Source organism: Varroa destructor, unplaced genomic scaffold (genome assembly GCF_002443255.2).
Source record: "Varroa destructor unplaced genomic scaffold, Vdes_3.0 BEIS01000002.1, whole genome shotgun sequence".
NCBI classification, from domain to species: Eukaryota; Metazoa; Arthropoda; class Arachnida; order Mesostigmata; family Varroidae; genus Varroa; species Varroa destructor.
The window spans coordinates 13,686,035-13,705,114 of record NW_019211455.1 but is presented as its reverse complement, the minus strand read 5'-3'; the positions used below and the strand labels follow the sequence as shown (position 1 = coordinate 13,705,114).

At 43.3% G+C, this 19,080-nt stretch overlaps 2 protein-coding genes across 2 annotated transcripts; both read left to right on the top strand.

The window, feature by feature from the left end:
- Positions 1-129: 129 nt before the first annotated feature.
- Polr2A (RNA polymerase II subunit RpII215) lies at positions 130-9,229 on the top strand. The gene is made up of 5 exons (XM_022794555.2): positions 130-410; positions 1,878-2,147; positions 2,290-3,179; positions 3,345-4,692; positions 5,112-9,229. The coding sequence occupies exons 1-5, from the start codon at positions 324-326 to the stop codon at positions 8,088-8,090; spliced, it is 5,574 nt and encodes a 1,857-aa protein (XP_022650290.1). The 5' UTR covers positions 130-323; the 3' UTR covers positions 8,091-9,229.
- Positions 9,230-10,143: 914 nt separating this feature from the next.
- On the top strand, positions 10,144-17,315 carry LOC111245787 (protein-lysine N-methyltransferase SMYD4-like). Its single transcript, XM_022794557.2, has 4 exons — positions 10,144-13,190; positions 13,838-14,099; positions 14,420-14,697; positions 14,845-17,315. Exons 1-4 carry the CDS (start codon positions 11,980-11,982, stop codon positions 15,461-15,463), a joined length of 2,370 nt encoding a protein of 789 aa, XP_022650292.1. The 5' UTR covers positions 10,144-11,979; the 3' UTR covers positions 15,464-17,315.
- Positions 17,316-19,080: the final 1,765 nt, after the last annotated feature.

The window sequence follows — 19,080 nt, the reverse complement described above, 5'->3', positions numbered from 1 at the left end:
ACGCAAGAGATATCTTCCCTAAATGCATGGTGTTAAAGGACCGCGCTTCATTTGAATCGCAAGATCTTATGCTGGATCTTTCCCTCGAAAGTACATCAGCGCCCTCTCCAGCCGCTGGTATATAAGGCTCGGTTGCAGTATTGGTCGGAAGCGCTTGCTGTGCTTCCGTACTAAGCCTAACGACGCTACCAAATAGGGAACTAATGCGAAAAACATGTGTGTGAATGGTTCGAACTGAATTTCACAACGAACATACCGAGGAGACAGTGGTTGGTTGGCATCGCTTGTATAGTGTGAGCGCGTAGAGTAAATTACAGTGCGCGATGGCGCAAATCGTCACGTCAGATTCGAAGGCCCCGCTGAGGGAAGTGCGGGAGGTCCAGTTCGGCATTCTCGATCCTGACGAAATCGTAAGTGTTTTCCCGCCTGCCTGAACCGTCGTGAGCCTAACCGAAAGGCGCATAAAATTTGATTGAAGATCGTCAATAATAAACAGTGCATGTCGTTCGCTCCGTCCGATCTCCGTTACTATATAGCTAGATCGTGTTGCCCTTGTGGTGGGCAGGTAATTGCGAAGTTGCATTGTCACACACTCAAATGCACATGGACACCAACAGCTACTGTACAGTCAAAGCAACGTTACCAACGGTATTGGTCTTGAGAGGGATTTAATTTGGACAAACTGCACAGGTTTATATTGCGAACACCACCATATACCATGATAAAGAAGTTGCTGTGTACTGATATAAAATGGGCAACTATGTTATAAAGATGTAGCTGACCGTAATCTAAGGGCGAACAGGTACAGAAACGTTGACATGGGACATCTATGGACGGACTGCCGGTAAAACGACTGTAAACACTTACATCTACCCGGGGCATAAGATAAGGGTGGATTGGCTAATCGAGTTACGGTAAACACAAATCAGGGTGACTGATCAGTGACGCCAAGCCAATCTAAGCAGTTAAGTGGAGAGTTCTTTAATTGTGCGCGCCAACTGTTGATGTATATGATTTGACTGGTGTCTTCACGTTTGACATGCCTTACCGACCGGCGCGCTGGCTTGTCAGCCAATAGTTTCGGGTTGCCGAGGCGAAATTCGGTAAAAAACAACTACCAGGAGCAACGTGAATAAATCATTGGCGGGATGATAAACTGGGCAAAACTGCAGAACAAACATAACCGAATAAATACACTGCGCTGATAGCATATTGTCTGTAACAATTGAGCTCATAATTGAATATCGCCAGAGTAGTTTTAACGTGAAGCTAAGTAGTTGCCATATTATAATTTTACAGAATCGACACATACGTTCCTAGATATTATTTACACATATGGTATGAACGCAAAAATTTCCATTGATTTATTTACATTTCTGTTTGTCAACCGTGGACCATACTTGTGCCTCGCGTCATTTACCGTATGTGATCAGTACTTTTAGTGCATTCACGTGAATTAGTTGAAAGTAGATAAAGAAAACATACTATGGAAATGTGTATGTAACGTTATTAGTTATTAAATGCATTTACTGATATTATTTGTTAGTTCCATAGTGTTTATTGACTAGACTAACAATGAATAAAATAGACGACCCGTGCAACGGTTGTTAAAGACGCAGCCGTACATAGCATTAATTAGTTCACATTAGAAAAATGATCGGATGACACCTATCATCAACGAAAGTATTGTTAAATATAGAATTAGCATAGGGTCGTGGATGTCATCTCTAAGATTCAATAATCTGTTACAACGTAGATATTTCGTAGATAAATATGCTTTGTTCAAAAATAAAGATACATTTCTTGTGATTCGTTGAAATAGTTTTGTTTCTTTTAGCCAAGTAATTTATTTTTTTTTTATTCTCTTAATTCTTAAGCGTCGGATGTCCGTCACCGAAGGTGGAATTCGTTATTCGGAGACATATGAAGGAAACCGGCCGAAGTTGGGTGGCTTAATGGACCCTAGACAGGGTGTCATTGACCGTTCTTCGCGTTGTCTTACCTGTTCAGGTAATATGACCGAATGCCCGGGCCACTTTGGTCACCTCGAACTTGCCAAGCCCGTGTTTCACGTTGGATTCCTGACGAAAACCCTGAAGGTGCTTCGGTGTGTCTGCTACTACTGCAGTAGGCTTCTCGTTAGTCCAGTAAGCGTGGAATTTTTTCCTAACAGTATATCTTACTTATATCTGCTAATATATGTTGCAAGCTGTGAATGTGCAAACTTTAGCCACCGTATCTTCGTTATCGTTCTTCTCAAATTCACGTTTGCTTATGCTTCTCTTCCAGAATCATCCTCGCATGAGGGAGATCCTTCAGAAAACAAAACACAATCAACGACAACGATTAGACAAAGTTTACGAGTTGTGCAAGGTCAAACAGGTTTGTGAGGGGGGCGACGAGATTGAGAAGACCGGTGGGCAGGGCGAACCAACGGAAGAAGATAAAAAAGCGGCTCATGCCGGCTGTGGCCGTCACCAGCCAAACTATCGTAGATCAGGGCTTGACTTGAGCGCAGAATGGAAGCATACAAATGAGGAGACTCAGGAGAAAAAACAAATGCTCACGGCCGAACGAGTTTACGAGATCTTTAAACACATCACCGAAGAGGAGTGCTATTGCCTCGGCATGGATGAGCGTTACGCCAAACCTGATTGGATGTTGCTTACCGTTTTGGCTGTGCCGCCACTGTGCGTGCGTCCCGCTGTTGTCATGTTTGGGTCGGCCCGTAATCAAGACGATCTTACGCATAAACTGTCCGATATTGTTAAAGCGAACAACGAACTGATTCGCAATGAGCAAAGCGGTGCCGGAGCGCACATTATCACCGAAAATATTAAAATGCTACAGTTTCATGTTGCGACGCTGTACGACAATGAGCTGCCGGGTCTGCCACGAGCTATGCAGAAATCGGGCAGGCCACTCAAGTCAATCAAGCAACGACTGAAGGCCAAAGAAGGTCGTATCCGAGGTAACCTTATGGGAAAGCGTGTCGACTTCTCAGCACGTACTGTTATCACCCCTGATCCCAATTTGAAAATCAACGAGGTTGGTGTGCCAAGAAGCATTGCACAAAACCTCACGTTTCCAGAGATCGTCACGCCATTCAATATTGAACGCATGCAAGAGCTGGTTTCCAGAGGAAACGATCAGTATCCAGGGGCAAAGTACATTGTCAGGTGTGTGTTTACCTCAAAGACCTGCGCTGTGATAATTATAATGTGGAAATAAAGAGCAAACGTTTTATATTTAGATCTCGTCTAGAAAGCACTTAGTATTAGGTCTCTAGAGCCATTTTATAATCTGCTCACATAATTCTCGCTATGTTTTGGTGTCGGTTCCAGGGATAACGGCGAACGTATTGATCTGCGTTTCCACCCGAAAGCATCCGACCTCCATCTGCAGTGCGGCTACAAAGTGGAACGTCACGTTCAGAACGGCGATATCATCGTGTTCAATCGCCAGCCCACACTACATAAAATGAGTATGATGGGTCATAAGATTCGCGTGTTGCCATGGTCAACATTCCGAATGAACCTGTCCGTAACAACTCCGTACAACGCCGATTTTGACGGCGACGAGATGAATATGCATGTGCCACAGTCGCTCGAAACTCGCGCCGAAATTGAGCAGCTGGCCATGGTGCCCCGACAGATTATCACGCCACAGGCCAACAAGCCCGTTATGGGTATTGTGCAGGATACGTTGACAGCGGTCCGTAAAATGACGAAACGTGACGTATTCCTCGAGAAAGATCAAATGATGACGCTGCTTATGTTCTTGCCGATCTGGAATGGTAAGGTACCCATGCCAGCTATTCTTAAACCGAAACCGTTATGGACGGCAAAGCAGCTATTCTCGTTAATTATTCCTGGTAACGTAAATCTGATTCGAACACATTCGACGCATCCGGATGAGGAAGACGATGGACCATACAAGTGGATTTCTCCGGGAGATACCAAAGTCATAATTGAACACGGCGAATTGCTATCAGGCATCGTGTGTAAGAAAACTGTCGGAGCCTCTTCCGGATCTCTGATGCACGTGCTGTTCGTTGAGATGGGTCACGAAGTGGCGGGCCTCTTTTATTCTCACATTCAGACGACAGTCAATGCGTGGCTATTATATGAAGGTCATTCAATTGGTATCGGCGATACTATTGCTGATCAACAGACCTATATGGACATCCAGAACACGATTAAGAAAGCAAAACAGGACGTGATAGAAGTAATTGAGAAGGCTCACAACGACGAGCTTGAGCCCACGCCTGGTAACACCTTGCGACAAACGTTCGAAAATCAGGTGAACCGAATTTTAAACGACGCTCGTGATAAGACTGGTGGATCTGCCCAGAAATCTCTGTCCGAATTTAACAACTTCAAATCGATGGTGGTATCCGGCGCGAAGGGGTCGAAAATTAACATATCTCAAGTTATTGCCTGTGTGGGTCAGCAGAACGTTGAAGGAAAACGTATTCCATTCGGCTTCCGAAAGAGGACGCTACCCCATTTTATCAAAGATGATTTCGGTCCCGAGTCTCGAGGATTTGTCGAGAACTCATACCTCGCCGGACTCACACCATCAGAATTCTTTTTCCACGCTATGGGAGGTCGTGAGGGTCTTATCGATACCGCTGTGAAAACTGCTGAGACCGGGTACATCCAGCGACGTCTCATAAAGGCTATGGAATCCGTGAGTACTTTTTATTATTTTTTTTTCTTTATTTTCAGGGTATTCAACTATTATCTAGGTCAGCATAATATATTTTATTGTCCCTTTGTCAAACTGACAAGTATCGCGGAGACAATCACTTTGCCAGCTATCAATGCCCGCGCAAGTAAGAGCTGGTTTCCTCCACTTATACATGCGGCATAGACATATTGATGTTTCGCCCTGTATATTACACTATACTGTATCGAACTTACTCTGATTAACAGAAACAACCTATAAATAGATGAACTGCATATTTTAATAAGATAGCATATTCTACGTGAGCATATCCTCTACTATATGACATATATTTTTCAGTATCAAAAAGTTTTAATCCCAAATCCATTAAAAATGTAATAATGTAGCTGTTCTAAATGTTCAATGCATTGTGATTTTCGCAGGTCATGGTCTGCTACGATGGAACAGTACGAAATTCGAACGGACAGGTTATCCAGTTCCGTTACGGAGAGGACGGCCTGGACGGAGCCTGCGTAGAAGGTCAATCCCTGCCTACGGTTAAGCCATCAAATAGGCAGTTTGAACAGAAATTCCGTTTCGATGTGACAAATGAGAAGATCTTGCGTAAATACTACACCGAAGATGTAATTAAGGATCTGAATGGTTCCGCTAATGCTGTTGCTGAAATGGAACGCGAATGGGAACTGCTGAAGAAAGATCGCGAGGTCCTACGAAGTATTTTTCCTACAGGAGACAGTAAAGTCGTGTTGCCTTGTAACCTTGGTCGTATGATTTGGAACGCCCAAAAGACCTTCCGTGTGAACACTCGGGGAAAGACCGATCTCAGTCCGCTGCGCGTCATCGAAGGCGTCGATGACTTGGTGAAGAAATTAATCATTGTACCCGGAGATGATCACCTTTCAATTCAAGCGAATGAAAACGCCACTCTTCTATTTAGAGCCCTGTTGCGGTCAACTTTGTGCTCGCGTCGTGTTGGCCAAGAGTTCCGCTTATCAACAGAGGCGTTCGAATGGCTCCTTGGTGAAATCGAAGCTCGATTTCACCAATCGCAGGGTCAGCCTGGTGAAATGGTCGGTGCGTTGGCCGCCCAGTCTCTCGGAGAACCTGCTACTCAGATGACACTGAATACTTTTCACTATGCAGGTGTGTCAGCTAAAAATGTAACACTCGGTGTACCACGACTGAAGGAGATTATCAATATCTCGAAGCAGCCAAAAACCCCCTCGCTAACCGTTTTTCTTAAGGGTGCCTCGGCTCGTGATGCCGAGAAAGCGAAGGATGTGCTGTGTCGCTTGGAACACACAACTCTACGCAAAGTTACGGCAAATACAGCCATCTACTACGATCCAGATCCGCAAAACACCGTCATAGCGGAAGATCAGGACTTCGTGAACGTCTATTACGAGATGCCTGACTTCGATCCGACGCGCATTTCACCGTGGCTACTTCGTATTGAACTTGACCGCAAGAGAATGACGGACAAGAAACTCACTATGGAACAGATTGCCGAGAAGATCAACGCCGGCTTTGGAGATGACCTCAACTGTATTTTCAATGACGACAACGCCGATAAGCTCGTTCTGCGCATTCGCATCATGAACAGCGAAGGCGAGAAGTTCACGGAGGAAGCCGAAGAACAGGCTGATAAGATGGAGGACGATGTATTCCTCCGTTGCATTGAAAGCAATATGCTATCCGACATGACATTACAGGGTATTGAAGCGATCTCGAAGGTGTATATGCATCTACCCACCACGGACGACAAAAAGCGCATCGTTCTTACGGACACAGGCGAATTCAAACACATTTCAGAGTGGCTGCTCGAAACTGACGGTACATCATTAATGAGGGTTTTGTCTGAGCGTGATGTCGACCCTGTGAGGACGTACTCAAACGACATCATAGAAGTGTTCTCGGTGCTCGGCATAGAGGCTGTGCGAAAGGCCGTGGAGAAAGAAATGAATCACGTTATCTCGTTCGATGGTTCATACGTTAACTATCGTCATTTGGCGTTGCTTTGTGACGTTATGACAGCTAAGGGTCACTTAATGGCCATCACTCGACATGGTATTAATCGGCAGGATACTGGAGCTTTGATGAGATGCTCTTTCGAAGAGACGGTTGACATTCTTATGGATGCAGCTTTCCATGCCGAGTCAGACAAGCTGAAGGGTGTGTCTGAGAATATCATTCTCGGTAAGCTTGCACGTATGGGTACTGGCGCTTTCGACCTTATGCTTGACTGCGAAAAATGCAAAGCTGGTATCGAAATCAACATGGCCATGCCTGGTATCGACGGACTACCTGGCCAAGGACCTTTCTTCGGCTCTGCCGGCACTCCACTGGGTAGTCCACAAATGACGCCTTGGAACGCTGGTCAAACGCCAGGCTACGGCATGTGGTCACCAACGGCCGGCATGACTCCAGGTGCCGGGGGTGCTTTCTCGCCATCAACACAGAGCGAATCTGCATTCTCGCCAGCATATTCGCCAGCATATTCACCGGCGCAGTCCCCTGGCTCACCATCCAGCCCGGCCTATTATTCGCCTTCACATCCTGGCGCCGCCTCTCCCTCGTATAGTCCCCACTTGGGCGCTGCTTCCCCTAGCTATTCGCCATCTTCGCCGAGCTATCAGCTCACGTCGCCCACGTACAGTCCGAGCAGTCCACAATACGGTGGGACATCACCGTCGACACCGAGCTATTCTCCATCATCACCATCGTATTCACCTTCATCACCAACGTACTCCCCCACGTCCCCCTCGTACAGTCCGTCATCACCAAACTACCCCACAACAAGCCCCACCTATTCGCCGTCTTCACCATCATATTCGCCATCTTCACCCTCGTATTCGCCAACGTCGCCGTCTTATTCACCTTCTTCCCCGTCGTATTCTCCAACCTCGCCATCGTTCTCGCCTTCGTCACCAACCTATTCCCCTACTTCGCCGTCGTACAGTCCTTCGTCGCCGAAGTACAGCCCGGCCTCCCCCTCATACTCACCGGCTTCACCGAAGTACTCACCATCTTCACCATCATACTCTCCTAGTACTTCATCCTATACATCACACACATCTCATCGCTATTCGCCAGCGTCACCTTCTTATTCGCCATCATCGCCAACATATTCTCCTTCATCGCCCACTTATTCACCGTCCTCACCGAACTTTACCCCGACTGCTCCATCGTATTCGCCTTCGTCCCCGAAGTACTCCCCGTCCTCACCAACGTATTCACCGTCATCGCCCACGTATTCGCCCTCATCGCCGACATATTCACCGAGCTCACCTCAACACTCGCAGGCCCATTACTCACCGTCGTCGCCGACGTACACGCCAACGTCTCCGGCATATTCGCCGGTGTATGCGCCTGCGTCGGGTGATGATTCAGATCAGGAGTAGAACAATGAAAAGTGACGACGCTGAGCTAGATGAAGACAGAAGGACTAGTAATAGCTGGTGTTTATTACATTGAGAATCTTAGTAATAGACGATAAAATTGTTGCAAGGTGGGCGTCGACGAACGTATGTATGAAAAGTGACGAAAATTATGATGATGGTGAGGAATTAAGGTACAAGGACAAGGAGTGTGGGATTGTTGGAACAATAATGAATGAAAAGCAATCACAAAAACTGTTGTACACGCGTTTACAATGAAAGAAAAACAACACAGAAATGTCAAGTACATAACAGAAGTCGTTAGAAGCCGATGCCGGTGATTTAAGATGTTACGTGCCCAAGAGACACATGTGAAAAGAGGTACATATAAATAAAACGGCAAACCTCTAAAGAAAAGCTAGATATATAATAGACTAGGTCTGGCTGCCACCCAGCACCTGGCGCTGAAGGAACAATTGGTTGAGCGTGATGCGAGAGATTGCAAGACGGTCTGACGAGCAAGAAAGCAAATAGAGAATATTGTTTGTGCACGCTACTGGGCAAACTTCCGTATACGCATGTTTGTGGATACAATTACTTTATAACTTAAATATATACAAATATGAATAAGTATCATATCGTGGTGATATGTGTTTGTGAGGAGGATTTTGTTAATTATTATTATATTCGTGTATGCTGGGGAATAGTTCAGATAACGAATTTTGAAGCGGGCGGGGAAAGAAAACGAAGTGAGACTGTTATGGCGTCTGCGCTAAAAGTACAATAAAAAGCGAAGTACGCTAAATTGCGATACATGTTGCAGAAGAACCTACAAAAATTATGACTATAACAATAGACAATATCAATCACAAGTTACAAACGAGGCAAAAAACAATAAATATAGGAAAAAACAGACAAACACACAACAATTTGTGACACAGAGTAAATACAATTTATTTTATAGGTACTTCGGTAACAATAAAAAATGAAACAGTTCAGGATCATGGCTGGCAAGCTATGATAATCGACATCCTTAAATACCATTACAATACCCCGCTGGTTAGAGTGGCTTTTTCTTTCGAATCGAGAACTCGAACCGAGTCACCGAAGTTGTCATACGTACATACGAAAAGTGTAAATAAACGAAACATTTGAAAATGTAATCACTAATAATGTTTTCCTTTTAGATTTCTATGAGAGTAGCTCTCGATCGACACGTTGATATCGTTCTGTTTATCGTATTAAATGGCACTAGAACCATTTAGATACTGGTAGACCTCGTGTGGTAGGCTTGTTGAGGAACAACCTTTACTCAAGTCTTTACATAGAAAAAAAAAAGAAAATTAGGCAAAACTCCCTTGACAGTTCAAGAGTCTTCAAGTGATTTTTGTTCAACCCTATATAAATACTGCCTAAAACTGCTCATCGGCCTGGCTTGCCATGACACTAATTGGTCGGTCAGTTTGGACAAAGATGTCACCGTTATGCCATTTTCAAATCCTTTATGATGAAGTAAACCACGGTGTTATCGGAACCTTCCTGAATCACTCTAATTAGAGCTAATTGCCTGCGCCAGACGCGGCCTATGCGTATTCTCTCCCTTCCTCTGTCAGACAAGTGCGCACACAACAACCGACAATTGCAACCTTCAACAAGCCTTAACCCATCCCGCAATTACTTTAGACCCGGAAAGTCCATCGTTAGTAGTCTCGGTCTTTTTTCCTGATCGGATAACATACTTTTCTCCTTGAATTGTTGCATCCGCAGAGTACCGTCATTAGAAAAATATATCTTGCTCTAAAATATAACAGTGTGCTTGTCTTTATGATAAGGCGTGATCGCGGTAACGACAGTACCGAACCTTTTTTTTGGGGAAGCGGGGCTTTTGGGACTGATTATGACCAGCGATACAGCAGCGTAAGCAATATAGCAAACACACGAAATCATGGTAACGGGGAAAAACATAACAATCTAGCCAATTAATGTGCTAAAATAATAATGGAGCCGCTCCCCGGTACTCGCCCAGTTCGACAGCTTAGTTTACCACTTGCCTCTCATTCAAACGCTTGCAAACATCGAAAACTGTTTAACGATGGCTAGCACGTATGACGTCAGCGTCATACAAAGCGTCACCCGTAAACAGTTAGAACTAGCTCCTTCATTTCTATCGACCAAAGTTATCTACTGGTAATTATTATATATAAGATATCCGTAATGGCAACACCTATAGCTGCTGCTGCCACTGGCCATAAACACTGACTACAGGCAGTTTGTTGGTACTGGCTATCACTGGCCTCCATCTTTATATATTTGACATCGATGACACAGTCGCCTAGCCCTTTCCGACAAACGGCCATACGTCTACTGCTGCTGTTAACGCATCTGTTTTCTACTCTCATGTATGAAACTCTCTGGCGCGATTTAGCCTGCCGTCAGCCGCCATCCATCACTGCTAGCGTCTTCTTCAACTGCAGCGGCGGTCCGTCTCTTCCCCATTTTCCCTCGTTTTTTCTTCCTGTTTGCTTACCTCCGGGGTCTAAACGACGTATTGGCCTTGGTCCATTGCTACAGGTAAGGATCAACAGCTTATTCGACGGCATTGAGAAGCGTCCTATTTGTCCGCTAGCGGCGCATCGGCAATACTGGCGTTGCTAGGTCTGCCCTTGTTTCTGCAGCGGCCAATCCATCTTCTATTCTACTCAGTTGTCAGTCGCTGCTGTTTAGTGTATCTTTGTGTCTGTTCTGATGAGGCTCAAGAGACTGAGTAAATGAGCCACATAGCTAGTACTTAGAAAGTGGCAGCAGTAGCTGTGCTGGTGCCGCAGCAGCGAGGGGTGGCTGCACCAAGTGATATCTCTCTGCAGCTTTGGCTAGCACAAAACTCGCAACTGCTGCTCCCCAACTGCGGGTAACCGTGTTTGACGAGAAGGCTTATGATTCATTGTCGATGTTGCCGTCAGCGGCGGCACGGATGCTGTTGTTGGTGTCAAAACAAAACAAAAATGGCGTCGTCCATGTCGTGTTGAGGATACAGTCATAGGCGATGAATACTGGTGCTGGTTTTTGCCGTTGCTGTTAGGAAAGTTGGCGAGAAAGCGAGGAACTACAGAGAGAATATCGCAAAAGCTGTGGCATGGAGAAGAGCGTTTACCGAGCTAATCCGGTTGTGTGAGAAATAAATATTGTAGAGTTGCAGGTGGACTAATGGACGGTGGGATAGATTTAGCAGAACGGGTTTAACATGATCCACAATGGCCGTTACGAATGGAGGAGGCCCAGGAGAGAAGAATAGTGAAGTGGTGCACGACGGTAGCTGATGGCTGTTCGTGTTTAGAGAGGAGGAAGTAGAAAGTGTCGTGGCCAGTCCAGGCCACTGCTGCTATCGTTGCGGCTGTCGCCGTGAAGTGAAAGGGGGACCGAGAAAAACCAGAAATTTGGTGGTGACCCGCCAGTGGTGGTGAGTGTCAATCATCGAATTCACACCGAAACTACTTGTAGAGTATGAAGCGTGTTGGTTGGTACTCTCCGACCACGTTGTGAGTAGTAAGAGGAGCGTGAACTAACTTCGTAGATGAGTACCAATGAGAGAGGTCAATAGTAGCCGTCGGAGACTGGCATTGTGTAGGTGTGTGTGTTGCTGACAGTGTGATACTGCTGTGCTGCCAATCACCATAGGTGAAAGTTAGCCACAACTGCCGTTACCAACTAAATCGCTGAAGTTGTAGTAGTAGTAGTGGTGCTGATAGCTATACGACTGATAGCAATCGTTAATACCACAACTATACAATTATCTATACAGACTGCGCCATCTTATACCCGACGTTGCCGCGCCTTGCTCCCAAAACGCCTTCATTTGTAACTACTTTGGAACTGGGTCCAGCAGCTGGCGCCTGTTCAGCCGGTTCTCGAGACAATGTCGAAATACGAGAGTTGGCAAGATGTGCTCGATGACACCTGTGAACGACTGCGGGCTAATGGCGCCTTGCAGAAGGGCTTTAAATCGCTAACGTGCAATGCTGACCGGATACTTTTCTGTCTACAGGAAAGCTTAACGCAGACACGTGTAGACGAGTGGCTAGAGGTTTTATGCTCGGCGCGCCACAAAAAGTTTTGGGAGAAGGCGTTCGAACTCCGCTCGGAAGGCAACCTGTGTTTCGGTGTTCAGCGGTATCGAGAGGCAGCGGAGTATTATACTAGAAGTATTCTCTGTGCGCCATTTCCTGCTGTATGTACTAATGGCCCAAACCAGGGTCATGCCGAAGAGCTCGCACTAAGTTTTGCCAACCGTTCCGCTGCATGGTTCTACTTGAATAAGTTCTCGCTCGCCTTACGTGACATCGAACAGGCGCTTCAATATGATTACCCGGCCAATCTCCGCTATAAACTGCATCTTCGTCAAGCGCAGTGCCTTCTAAAGACGGCATCATTTGAGGCTGCGCAGGTAACGCTCACCGATGCTGAGATGGCTCTCGATTTATCGGGATTGGACGAAGAGAAACTCGGGAAGCAGGCTCGTGAAATTGAGATGCTACGCCACAAATGCTCATCAAAAATACCCGTTGAAGAGGAACTAGAAACTGATGACGAAACGGACGAAGACGAACTAGTCCAACCTTCACCACACACAACAATTCCAAATGCTTCATCCGCCTTGGACTCGTTGTACTCGACGGAAAAAGGCCGCTTTATCGTGGCCAACCGTGACCTTCGTCCGGGGGATAACCTCTTTGTCGAGCGACCTTACGCATCGGTCCTACTTCCATCGTTTTCAAAGACCCATTGTCATCACTGTTACAAGCGAATCAGAGCCGCCTACCCATGCCAACAGTGCGCGCAAGTTCGCTTCTGTTCGACGCGTTGTGCTCAGAAGGCTTGGGAGAATTACCATCGGGCAGAATGCGGCTATCTCGATCTCCTGACATCTGTAGGCATTGCCCATTTAGCTGAACGGGTTGTACTTATTACGGGTATTGGATTGCTTGAGGACTTTATGAAGTCGCGAAGCAGCCTTGAGTGTAGCTACCTTCCGGTATATCAGCTCATTACCCATGAAGAGGACATGCATATCGAGGACCTTTTCCAGTACTCTCTTACCGCCACTCTTCTGCTCAAGTTTCTCGAACGGTAAACAGTAATTAATTATGAATCGTATGCATACGCGCACATTTTTTTTGCTTTCGCTCGCAAACATTATTATTACTAATTACTGTTCAAGGTTAGAAAACGCCAGAAAACACGCTACTGTGTTGTTTTGTCTAAATGTTTTCGAGCTTACATGTATTGTTAAGCACTGTTTCGGACGCTTCATTGAGCACGAAACAACGTGTTTATGCTCGGTGTCTAACTTAGACCACCTCACATGTCCCCAAGTTTAGTAGGCAAACATGTTACTGCAGTATTGTCACGAGAACCTGGCTATCTTATTTGTCGTTAAAGTAGCTCAACCAGTTCTTAGTTAGCTTGAGAAGCTAGTTCTCCAGTAAAAAAAAAAAAAAAAAAAAGCTAGTTTCTATTGTCATCTTTATGTATTTAACCTTTTATTCCAATACACGTCTCTCACAAATACCTGTACCACACAGATCTCAAATCAGCCACCTCTAGATCATTCTACTAAACACAAGGCGAGCTCATCTATTATACAGACGATGCACAAAAATCTAATTCAGCTACAGTCATAGAATATAAGTTTTGAGCCTTGCTTGCTGTTTCTAGCCCAAAAAATTTTCATTAAATATTAATGATTAGCTCCCAACACTGCATTTCGAATTCAGGCATACGACGTTCTTCACAACGACTCAATTGTCAGAACGTGTACAAAATTTGCAGCTGCGGGCCGGCGTCTGCTCCAGTAACCGTCATTCGCTGAGAGGTTACATTCGTTCGGAGTGCAGTCCGCAACTGAAGCTTTATGTCGGAGGTCTTCTTTTACGCCATATTGAGCAATTGATCTGCAATGCTCACGCCATTACAACGATCCAACAACCGGGTGATAACGTCATTGAGGAGGACGGGATAATCCTCGAGCAAGAGCAGGTTGCCTTTTTTTTAAAGATTTATTGGGCTGTAGACGAGGATGCTTCGATATTATGCTGATATACTAAAGGAAATGAATAACTCGATAGAACTGAATTAACCTTGCGAACTAGGCGTGGCCTAAATTGAATTAAAGTCATCATAGGCATTTGGTGACATCGCACCATAGTTTTTCACTCCTCTATTGATAAACAAGGGTTTAGCGCGCAGAGGATGACCCGTTAAAAAGGAGAATTGTCAGATTAGTGATATATACATTTAATTATTTGCTTTTCTTTTTTTATATTTTAGCTAATATTATTGCGTAACTATTGCTTTAGGTTCGTGTTGCAACAGCTATTTACCCATCAGCAAGCCTGATGAACCACTCTTGTGAACCGAACATTACTTCGGGCTTTCGCTTTGGATCGACACTCGTTGTGAAAGCCATACGTACTATTGCAGCCGGCGAGGAAGTATTCAATTGTTATGGGCCCCACTACAGAAGAATGCCGTTCCAGGAGCGACAGACAGCTTTACTCGAACAATACTTTTTCCACTGCGATTGTACAGCTTGCCGTAGAGGAGACGTCGATGATCAGATATTGATGGCACTTCGGTACGTACAGAAAAGCTTCACTATTTTATGTCACTAAAAGTATACTGTTAATAAATATTTTGTTCTGTCTAAGTATTATATATAGCTCAATAATGCGACAAAGGAAGAAGGATTTGAAACTAACACTTCTTACATTTCTACCTACAGCTGTGAATACTGTGAAGGCCCTTTGTCATCGGTGGCATCCTCCGGGAAAGCGGATTGTTTGCAGTGCCACACGACGCAAGAGTGTCTTGAAAAAGAACAGAAAGCATTTCAGATGCACGATCTATTTGTGCAGGGCGTCCAGCTAGCTGAAATTGAAAGTTACGGAGAGGCTTTGGACCGTCTCCAGCGATGTCTTGCTGCCAGAGAGAAGCTGCTATATCGGCACAATAAACAGTTAATGGAAACGAGAGACATGGTTGCTAAATGTTTGTGCGCCCTGCAAAGGTTCCGCGAGGCTGTTGGACCTCTCAAATTGGCCATCGAGAGTGTTCGTTTTGTCTACGGCAAACATAGTATTGAACTTGGTAATGAACTGTTAAAATATGGCGATGTACTAATGAACGCCACGCAGGAGTCGTTTGCACGGAGTGGTTATTCACGGGAGCTAGCCACACTGATTGGTGACACCAAGCGTGTTCTTCTGCAGACCGAGCCGATATTCTTACTTCATTATGGCAAAGCACATCCTGCCATTAAAGAACTTGCTGGCAAGCGAGCAAAACTCGATCAGTTTATCGCTAGGTTTAAATCGCCAAGCCCGTCAGAGCAGCGGGATTAAGGGAGAGATAATGACTCGAAGTAATCGATCTGTATCATTTGTAGTGAGAATAAGGTCCTGTGATGTGAAAAAGGTGGAGGATAGTAAAGTTTTTCCTTGTTGAAACCTCGCCTAAAGGTTAATCACCGTTGTATTTTCATATGATAACTTGTTGCGGGTGCATTTTTTGCGAAATGTATAAGGCGACGTAAAAAAGAAGTAAAAATTTACCGATAAAAGTAAACAAGTCGATTATATACAAGATGTAGGTGCTGTTGGCATGCTGTATACCTACTGTCCGGTTTCATAGAAACATTTATCCATAGAAAAAGTGACTTCTTTTTTTGTCTAAAACTACTTGAAAATACACCAAAAATATAAGGTTTTCAAGGCGCGTAGGACAGTTTGTTGTTTGACATGTTACTGCTATAGTATAGGTTAAATCAGAGAAGGGTATCAGACGATTTTCTGCATTGCGTTATTAGGTCTCTATGCAAAAATGTTAATCTTCTGCAAAATTACTGATAAACCTTGTTTACCTTTTCGTTTATTGCTGCCCAACAGCAAGCAAAGACGGAATTTACCGTCTTTATTACCATTCATCGTGGTCAGTAATTCCCATATCAGCACAGTTCAAAGACACATCACTCTATACTTCATATAACGATATATATTTATAATATATAAGAAAATCCATTGAGTTTAATACACATTTATATATCTATTTGCACATCGCATTTTTTTGTCGATTCTCTATGTAAAGTATCATGTCCACTGGATGTAGTATTAAGTTCGTAGTCAAAACGAAACACATTTACTACCGTTCTTTCGAGCTGTACGCATATAATCAACGGTGTATAGGATGACCTTTGAGACGAGCGAAATCGCAGCTTACAGTAGTTTGCTATGACGTAGAAAAGCAGCAGCTGAGTAGTATTTCTTTATATTTTTCTATTATTTTTAGTACTGAATTTTTTCCAAACTTTTTTTTTTCGTTGTCGTTACAAGTACTTGCTCCAATTAAACTGAATTGTGTAGCTATTTTCTAAAATGATTTCAATTGCTCTTCAGCTCACGGCGATCAGCTACAACCCTATACAAAAATCAGGGGAAACCGTTCCAAGCTTCCTTCATGCTACGACCTTGTTTTAACAATTCTGATCGGCTGATAACACCGACGGTATAGAAAATAACAAAAAATCATCAGTTAAATCGACTTTCTCATTCTCTCAAGCATGCATTCACTCAAGTTGAGTTCAGGTTATCAAACCTGAAACTACTGTTCACTTTTGATAGGTGCTTTTGCCTATTATAAGGTGGACATGTACGTTGTTAGGCCACTAAAAGTAACACGTCGTTTGCAGCGAGTTCGACTTTGGTGATTTACTGCAAAGTGGCAGGAGACGACGCAAATAAGCTGTTATTCTCGTGATATACCTGAACAAACCGCGGTAGCACATGTACGATTGATGAATAAACCTGTTTCCACATTACGAAACCATATATATATATATATATATATATATATATATATATATATATAGGGATAGCAGGGAAACGCTAAGTAATTATAATCGATTTTTCTGGAGCTGATAATTATTTACGTTTTTGAATTAATTAAGTAACATGCAACCTGCATGAGCTTTGTGTGCGATTCACAAGCATAGGTACGTACGGACAGCGTTGCTAAAAACCTGATGTCACTTCATGTATTTAAATGGGTAAAAGTGAAAAGATGATAGGAAACGAACTATGCTATTTTTGTGTACAACGAGAAGAAGAACTCAGATCAAATAAGTGTTGCCACTCGTACCATTCTATTACATTGGTGTGCGCTTATTTTTAGAGAATAAAAGATCTGATTTCCTTATAAGTTCTCATTATTCTTATATGCATTAAGAGTTTAGTAAGATTATTATTATAGTAAGATAATATGACAGCACTTTCAACCAACTTCTGGTTCATTGAATTGGTTTCGAAATTAATCGTTAAATTAAATGTAATAATTGAGACTCAGATAACGCAAATTAACTAAATTATTTCCACTTTAAGCAGTATTTTCTGTTTGAACCAGAAATTGAAAATACTCGTCTATAGAATTTCATATTTAAATATTTACCTGCATTAGAGAGACGTTCAACTTCAAAAACCATCGAGTCAGTAAAGTCTTAATTAATGGATGTCAAAATGAGTAGATTTTTTAAGCTCTTTTTTACTTTAGTCTATTTGAGTAGAAATTATTTTAGAATGCATTGTGTGCAACGATGCTCATGAGAAAGCTATCTGATCTTCAGTTTCTTGAGAACCCGTGACCTGACAGAATTAACAAATTATTTCCTATCTATTTGCATACAACCTTGTCTCTTATAGCAAGAGATCGGCAAATTATGCTGAAATTCATATGTCCAGAAACTATGTTGTCATAATAAACCTAGTTTATTGCGATTATCTAACGTGACATTTTCAACTAAAAAACCAATACAATTCAAAAAACCGAGATAAATTGATGAACAAGTGTATTTACATACATCAGAACTCGGAGTCAATTATCCAAACAATGTATATGTATAATGCTGTAATTAACTTGCAAAACGCTTAACATTCAAACTTTCCATGTTGATAACTTCGATTGTACTCGCCTTGTCGCTGATAACTAGCTTCTTTTGGCAAAAGCAGGTTAAAGCTCCCTGCTGGTTTCTAGTCTTGAACACCCTGACTAAAGTTTCGCATACGGAGGCGTCCGAAACCTATGTGCACAGGATCGTTGTAAGGCCGACTCTCGCCACCATCATGTTTTAGTATGCTCTTTGCTCCATTCTCCTGCAATAACCCCAGTTAGCTCATTATTAAAATCGATGTGCATGAGGTCGTTTACTGTTGTGTTAGGGTCGACGATATCTGCCTGAATCTTACCTCCAATGGCTACCGGGTTGGACATAGCATTTTCTTGGATACGATGTAGGGGCCAGCTTTGTTACAGTAAATTCGAGAATATTTAATGTTATTCGAGATGTTTGCTACTGCACAGATCAGTGGAAGATGCTACCGCTGTCGTGTTTTGTCCGCACAACATGCAAATGGATAAAATGTCACTGAAAGATTACATAGATATAAGATATTGTACTGTTTTTGTATCTGTGATTAGATTTTTTGAACACTTCTTGGTATAATAAAGGATATTCTAAGCGATTGCTGGGTCGCAAATTCTCAGAGCGTGTTTGAAAAGGATCAAAATACGATCCGAAGATAACCATATACACTCATTTTTTCCATACAAAAGTATTTTCAAAAATCCACGAGAGAAATTTTGCATGAGAGCTATCGTGAACCGTTTTTTCGAATCGTGGAATATCAATAAGCTTACTAAATAAGAAGCTTATCAAAATAATATATAAGGCTTCGCATTTCGTGGTCATTACATAAACTATATAAACATGCTAGACTGTTTTATCTCAAAGTAGCTTGTAACAAAACCAAACATTTTTTGACCAATATTTTTACTAACCGCTCCAACTATTAATCCCTGAATTCTAATATAACTGTATAGAGCTCTACGTAAGGTTCTCCACAGTAGATTCAGGCTTGCAACAAGTAGAAATTATATGTATATATAATACTTTTTAGTGATAACATGCCAT

Coding starts and splice junctions, on each gene's coding strand:
- Polr2A (XM_022794555.2), top strand. CDS start 324: ATGGCGCAAATCGTCACGTCAGATTCGAAGGCCCCGCTGAGGGAAGTG. Junction 411..1,877: donor TTCTCGATCCTGACGAAATC/GTAAGTGTTTTC, acceptor TTAATTCTTAAG/CGTCGGATGTCCGTCACCGA. Junction 4,693..5,111: donor TCATAAAGGCTATGGAATCC/GTGAGTACTTTT, acceptor TGATTTTCGCAG/GTCATGGTCTGCTACGATGG.
- LOC111245787 (XM_022794557.2), top strand. CDS start 11,980: ATGTCGAAATACGAGAGTTGGCAAGATGTGCTCGATGACACCTGTGAA. Junction 14,100..14,419: donor TAATCCTCGAGCAAGAGCAG/GTTGCCTTTTTT, acceptor CTATTGCTTTAG/GTTCGTGTTGCAACAGCTAT. Junction 14,698..14,844: donor CAGATATTGATGGCACTTCG/GTACGTACAGAA, acceptor TTCTACCTACAG/CTGTGAATACTGTGAAGGCC.